Source organism: Lineus longissimus, chromosome 2, assembly GCF_910592395.1.
Source record: "Lineus longissimus chromosome 2, tnLinLong1.2, whole genome shotgun sequence".
Classification (NCBI taxonomy): Eukaryota; Metazoa; Nemertea; class Pilidiophora; order Heteronemertea; family Lineidae; genus Lineus; species Lineus longissimus.
The window spans coordinates 22812794-22820303 of NC_088309.1; the positions used below are offsets into that span (position 1 = coordinate 22812794).

The window sequence follows — 7510 nt, forward strand, 5'->3', positions numbered from 1 at the left end:
GAAAACACACACCCCATTTAATAGGCCAACATAGGTACGGATATTTAAACCATGCATCCCATTACCTCATGACATTCTAAGTTTCTGATATGAAGAAAGAAGATTTCATGACTCCTGATGCGTTGTTACTACGCGTGTGACGTCACACCTATGTCATCGTTCATTGCCATTGGTGACGCTAGGTCTGAATGAATAACGTCATACAATATAGTGGACGTAGATACGGATTTTTTGGAAAATCCTAATTATTCTTACAAATTATTCATTCCGGACGCAGTTGGCCGGCCTCGTCCTGACGCCTGATACGCATTTAAAAGGGAAAGACGGTGACGAAATGAACTGCATAGGAGTCTAGTGTTGCCAAGAATGTCATTGTTTTTTTTATCGGGCATAATGCCATAAAGTTTGTTCAAAGTAAGAATATTGACGAATGCTGACGAATGCTGAAGCTTTGAATATGCTTCCAACTACATTTCCTCTGAGTTCCAATTTGATTATCATCATCATGGACGTTCTGCTCCCAACTGTGATTGATTTAGGCTGCTCATACTGATTTCTCGAACTCGTCAAATGGCAAATGCATGTCGGCGGCGACTTCGGCGACCGACTCACTCCTCACCCACGTCCCGTTCTCGGGAGCCAGTGTATCGTTTTTGGTAATTCACCAAATGTCAGTGTTTCCAAGCAATAGACAGCTGTGTGGGCTATTTTTCGGTTTTAGGGCTAGAGCGACCATGGCATTTCAATAGTTTGGTCCACTTCAATCTCAGAGTGAGACTTGGTAAGGAGCAAGGACAAAATGAGTCAATATGTCTTTCAGCATTCCTTATACATCATAGCCAGAGCATATGAATTGATGAAGGAAAATGAGTCGAGACGAAATGAAATTTCTCAATATTTATTCAATTTGTAATGCTTCGTCTGACAGAAAATCACATGACATTCGCGTGCAGTTACGAGTTGTATCTCTTGGACTCTATATTCCCGCTTAAAGTGAAACAGGACGTCCCCAGAACGTCGAAGAAAGTATGACCAATTACGTCAGAGACGAGAGGGTCGTGGTTTCCGTGAAGGCAGGTACGAAACGCGTTATCACAGTCGCAAAGAGACCTGCAAAAGTTAATTCAAACAATTCGACTAATCCGGTTTATAAACAATGCGAAGTATATACCGCACCATTTATCTACCGCTCACGCACCTGTATTAAACCAATCAACACGTGGTCTCACCATACCAGTTGAATGGTATTTTCTATTTAAGATATAATTTTTCTAAAATTGAGAATAAGGTGTGTTTAAAATGAAGAAAATGATGAAGTTTCAGTCCAATTGGCTTACTTATGTGGTTTTGAGGCTCCATATAACCCGTCGTGGTGAAAAAGCTGACTCGCGGGTTAAAAGCCGTCAACCCCCCCCCCCCCCCTAAGTTCAGACCCCCCCCCCCCCCCAAACCCTGAAATTATCATGCATAACGTGCAACGAAAATTTCATGGTTTGACAGGCTAGGATAGGTCTATTTGGCTTTGAAAGCGTTCCTCCCAGATTACGTCTCGGAAAAAGTTATGAGCATGTAGAAAGGGAAAACGGCTTAAAACTTTATTACAGGTACGTGGCCTACCTTTCATGCCCGTGTAGTTAACCTTCGCCATGCCCTGACAATATCAGGCCATTCCACTCGATACATACTTACTCCCTCAGTGTATATCGTCATGTTGTAGATAGAAAAATTTTCAACATCATTCCAATTATTCCTGTTCACCTCATGCAAAACCCCTTCACAAGGCAAGTATGTTGCATATTGACACTATATCTTACATCGTGTACAATCTCCAGTTCCAGATACCGTATTTGTAACCCCAGGCAGGGATATATTTTGGGCAATGATCGTGTGCACGGCAACAAAGATCAGCTTTGGCTCCAGCTCCTGTCGCTACGTCCGAGTAATTTTCAGCGATATCGCCAGCACCACACCATTTCGTGCCTGAAAGGGATACGGGATAATATGGAATTGTTCTTGTAAACATTCAAAGACGGTTTATGGGATTCTGCGGTCTTCTCAATCGATACTGACTCCGCATCTCAATTTTCCTTATTACGTAGGAGAGAAAACCCCTAAATGTCTGGATGTTTAGTCTGTCTGGTTACTCTAGGTTTAGTGTAGGGATTTGATTTGGCGTCAGTCATTTTGGTGAGCTTCCGAGCGTTTTCTACTGAAAATCAAGGTATACCTGGAAAGATTCCTTTGAAAATGCTCTTCTTTTCTCGCGATTGCGTGATCAATCCTCTTCGGTACCTCTCAGCTGCAGATATTGACGAGGATGCCGAGACAGCCACCAAGACGACCGCGAGGACGATCAGAATCTTCATCGCGAACTGTTACGGTAAAATGACAACCAAGCTAAATTGAATATGATTCATACAATTCCTTCGCCATGCCTGTTCATGCATAATCTTTGGGGGTCAGAGATCCGTCAACATCATCTGCTTTGTATATTACTAAGCGATGATCTTCTTCTCAGTTTTCGGTTTACTTGAAAATACATGTATAAAACCAGGCTTCGAATTGAATTCACAGGCCGGGTTTCGGCGTATATGGGGGCTAACGACAACCTGGTATACGCTCGGTGGGTTTTCAGTATAGACTTGTCCCCATCGGGTCACTTCACTGCCGGTGCTCCTGACCTCACTCTCCCTATAGCAAACTAAGCCGAGGCTGCGGGCAACAACTTATTTCGGAACGGAGAGTATAGCGTTCCAAAGGAATCAAGACTATCAAGATATCTTACCTCTTATCAGTTTGAGACAGCCTTTTTCGCCGTAATTGCAGCAATACTTACTGGACAGGAGACTGAAGCAGGAAAGGGGAATTATATAGGTTTTATTGTCCTCTGTATCCATATGGCGCTTAAGAATATATTCCAAAATTCAATTATTCATTGCTTTATTAATTTTCATACTACCCATTTATCAAAACCATATGTGAGGGGTTTAGTACATTCTATATTGTCCAAGTTCGTAAAAATCCCGGGGGCCTATCTTCTTGTCATGTTCTATTCTGCCAGCCACAAATCACGTTAGCTGGATGGGAGGGGCGGCGAAGTTGAGCGGGATTTTCCGGTAATTTGCTGCGTGACAATTTTACGCGTTCTTGATGAAGGTTGTTGAGGTAGTAAAAGACCTTTTCTAATACAGTGCCGCAGTGATTGCAGAATAGGTGCAGAATATGTACGTCGTCGTGCAGTTAAATCTATGAAATTTCACCTCGGCTCAAGTGCAGAACTTTAATGGCGAATATGAAATCTACTTAACATGAAACTCATGTAAATACACCGTATTCTACTTTTGTTGTCATGACATGGTAATGAAACATCTGCTAGAATGTTTCTATGAAAGTGCATGTTCTCATTAATAATTTTACATAATATCATGATTAAATGACGTCATAGCGCACCGCAGTGAACATCAATTATGGGGGAGGGGGGTCCCGTGGCAGCGCAAGCTTGTCGTTATTTCGAGAGGGTCGAGGCCAATTCACTGTGTTGCGGAGGGTACGGAGGGAATAACTCTGGACGTTCAGAATGATCTTAGATAGGATTCAAATCCTAGTAAAGATGGTAAAGACGAATTTTCAAACAAGCAGTCACAGCAGTTTATTAATATCACATTTTTACAGTTCAGTTATAATCAGTGTAATGAAGCTTTCCATCTAGGGTAAAGCATGGAACTCGTAAAACGTCAAAGAAGGTGTGACCAATGTTGTCCGAATTGACGGAGTCTTCCGTATCCTTCAAACAGTCGGCGAACTTCTGATCACAATCACATAATGAGCTGGAAAGGAATGTTGTTTAGCATGTATTAATCATGTAAATATTTTTACTGATTAACAATACATTATAGTTACAGCATTTATTAATTGCCATTTTTCATTTCTATTTACCTGCGGGATAGACGCATTCGTTTTACATTTGTATATCTAAATCAATAGGATCCTGGTATAACCAGTGGTTTTCAATATACTCCGCCTTTCAAATTTGATTGATGAATCAATAGAGAAACTAATTGAAAAAAAGGTCTTATTTTCGTTAATCGGACAATAAGCAAATAAGCATGAAGTAAAACCATGGATCATGGGATACGAAGCCAATATATGAAATTCAAAGCGTGGAAAAAGGGTGATTCGGACGACGTGAAACCTTTGTATCATTAATATTTGCTTCTGTACAACTTTCCGTTATCCTTGAAGCATGGCACCCTGATGAAGTTGAAGAAGATCTGGCCGACGCTGTTGGACACCTGGTCATTATTGTTCTTCAGGCAATCCAAGAACAGTTCATCACAGTCACAGTGCAGGCTGGAAAGTAAAAGCAGACGACATCTAGGTCAAGGTCACACGCCACAAACCAAGCAAGCGAGCAAGCAAATGGGTCAAAGTCAAAAAGTCAAGGTCAGAGAAGCAGTCGAATGAACAATCGTCGTTGTCATTCGTCACGCCGACTTAAGGAGAATTTCCCCCAAATATAAATGTTGTACTCGTAAGGCTGTTGTGACGTTTTAATAACGCAAGTCTTTCCTAAATACTATCGGAGATGATATTTCTAACCACTGTGTATAGGAGTGTTGACAGACCGATAGTCTGGAATTCGAGGAAGGGTCAAGTTACATGAGGATGCTGTGACTCCCGATCCACTCCCGATCACATGGATCATAGGTGAACACTATACGTTCAACGGTTTTCTTCAACGACGGCTTCTCAGACCAGACGTGGAGGTTGTGCGCACATGTATTTTAATGCTGCCGCCACGCGCAGCATTTAAAAGCATGAGAATATCTTACATCGTATACGGTCTCCAGTTGAAGATGCCATGTTTGTATTTGAAGGAATGAATATAATCAGGGCATTGGTCATGTTCACGGCAACAAGGATCGGCCTTGACTGGACCAAGATCGTCCTCATGATCGGCGATATTACCTGCGCCACACCATTTCGTTCCTATAGATTTGGAAGAAGATTTATGTATATCGATTGCATTATATTTCTCTACAACACTTTTTCCGAAAGCTTACGCTGACCATTATGTTGTTAATGACAGCGGAACGTCTGCATGATTGTGGAGAGACAAAGGAGACTCACAAAATGCTGCCAACTCGCAGTCAAAATACTTCAGAATTCTACATGTATAACGTGCATAGTGTTACCCAAAGTCTCTCATTCAACTTTTGATAAACGGGCATGACGTTGTGGCTATAAAATGCCACCTGACACAAACACTGGGTACACAGACACCTCATCTATATCAGTCATAATGAAGTCCCCTTGTCTCTTCACCACTGCAAGACCAATACTTCACTGATCCGGCCTGCCCTACTCCACTTACATGTTATAAGGTAAATGGTTGAATACACCATATTTAGTTGCGAAAGCATCAACATATTTTGGGCAGCTGTCGTGTTGTCTGCAGCAGAAATCAGCAGCTCGACCAGGACCATCTACCAACTCCGTCCCGTTTGCGATATTGCTCAACCCACACCATTTAGTCCCTATAGAATATTGCAATGATGTATCGTGAAATATGAAAATTAGTTTGATTCTCTACTTCCTTTTCTACGCTCAGGCGTTGCAATCTCTTGTCCCTGAGCGTAACCAATTGGGTCACCTACGAAAATGTGTGTAATACTGCAGTTACGGATAAATCCTTAATCTCTCGGTTCTGGCGCGTCTGTACGACTACCGAGGGTTAGCTAGTCCCTCCTCGTTCGAGTGGAGGATGTAACTTTGCAAATATATTTATGACGGCCGTCATGCTCAACTTCTTCCAAACATTGTGATACTTTGACCCATCACAAACTCGCTAGTATTTATGCTGTACAGCGAAGTTGCGTTTCTTGGGACACCTTGCAGCAGGTCAGCACGCAAATGACATTGGTTTGCAAGGTTGCAGTCCATACCAACCTGGCCAGATCCCCTGAAAGATATTCTTAGTCATCTTGGGATCCTTCTCAGTGTTTGTCGCTAGCTTGAACCTGGGTCGCTTAGCTGAAATAGCTACCACCAAGACGACTGCGAGGATGATCAAAACCTTCATGGCGAACTACCGGTATACACTAAAATGAGAAATAAAAAACATACAGTTATCAAAACCAAAAGCCTTGGACGTCATGAGATATTTTATATCAACAAAAATGTATAAGGACTCAATCAATACCTGTACCGTCTATCAAAACCGGTCATCCGAAAGTTCTTGTTCAGAACAAAACAAACAAGAGCAGCACACTCAAAGGGAGTAACCAATCGGCACTTTACCAAGCTTGCGCGCGAGGGGAGGAGCTTGCAACGGAACCTAGTATTCAGGGATTAAGAAAAGGATGTTTAGGACAAAGAAATTAGGTAAAAGATGAAGGAGGCTGTGCAGCCTATCAAGTACATGTACATATAGAAAATACGACGAACTCACCTACATGTACCTTTGACCAAAACAAAATTACCACTGATAAAAAAACTTATATTATAGCTTAATGGATAAGGTATCGGACTGATAAGATTTTAATTTCAGGTGGGGCTTTTTGAGATTTCCTCTTGGAGTCCTCAAGTTTGTAAAAGTCAACAGGGATAAAAGCTTTTAGTGCACTGCTTTATTTTCCATAAAAAAATGAGCTGATAATGGTTAATTTTTTGGTGCTCCAACTCACATATGTAGTCCAGGTAACCTCGACCCTCTGTACTGAGTGAATGGAGGATACTGGTGAAAGAGTCTAATACAGATGCAGACATCCGGGTCTTCAACTAAGCATGTTCGAACCCAGGGTATGTTAAATGCCCCTCTCCTCGCACACAACTCGTGAAAGGCCATTGCCTAGGCTATCAATGCAGAAACCCGCTTATACATGTTTCTTCCTCGATCTTCCACTTCTCCCGACATGAGTTTGCTATTTGTTCATCGTTGATAATCTCTGTGTGAGTCAAACACATGGTTAAAATAGAACCCAGTGTATCTAATCTAATCAAGTAAATTGCGAGTTGTGAGTTTCTTTATTAGTTGACGTCATCAAAGCAAGTTGACTGTTAGACACACCTGTTTCATTGGAAACAGGCATCACGATATATTCATCGTCAACATGCAACGAATACGCCTTAACAAGCAATAGTGCAAGTTAATCGATTTGATGACGTCAATCAGAAAAGAAATTCACCTCGATCTCTTTCTCGTTCTCGGATTCAAATCTGAACCTCTCTGATACAGATGACCATTCAACAGCGATTATTATGATGCCAATGATGACTTGATGACTATAGAATTCAGATTGATCCTACTATTGAAATCAATGACTCAAAATGCAGTCCGGATGAAGGGAAACTGTACTTTTGGTCGCCCAAAGAGTTCACTCCGGACGCAGTGGACCGGCCTCGTCCCTCACCATAAGGAGATCCAATTACGATGACGCAATGGACTGTCCAGGGAGTCTACCAAATAGGGGCATTGTCTTATTGTCTTGCAGTGAACCGTTTGAAGCCA

At 41.9% G+C, this 7510-nt stretch overlaps 1 protein-coding gene and 1 long non-coding RNA gene across 2 annotated transcripts; both read right to left on the reverse strand.

Moving 5' to 3' along the window:
• Positions 1 to 882: 882 nt before the first annotated feature.
• On the reverse strand, positions 883 to 2902 carry LOC135483795 (uncharacterized). Its single transcript, XR_010446377.1, has 4 exons — positions 2786 to 2902; positions 2228 to 2372; positions 1815 to 1980; positions 883 to 1110 (listed from the first exon to the last, which is right to left on the reverse strand). It is a non-coding gene; the product is annotated as an uncharacterized LOC135483795 (long non-coding RNA).
• Positions 2903 to 3740: 838 nt separating this feature from the next.
• On the reverse strand, positions 3741 to 6486 carry LOC135483796 (phospholipase A2-like). Its single transcript, XM_064764839.1, has 5 exons — positions 6452 to 6486; positions 5950 to 6101; positions 5375 to 5537; positions 4193 to 4350; positions 3741 to 3827 (listed from the first exon to the last, which is right to left on the reverse strand). Exons 2-4 carry the CDS (start codon positions 6080 to 6082, stop codon positions 4203 to 4205), a joined length of 444 nt encoding a protein of 147 aa, XP_064620909.1. The 5' UTR covers positions 6083 to 6101; positions 6452 to 6486; the 3' UTR covers positions 3741 to 3827; positions 4193 to 4202.
• Positions 6487 to 7510: the final 1024 nt, after the last annotated feature.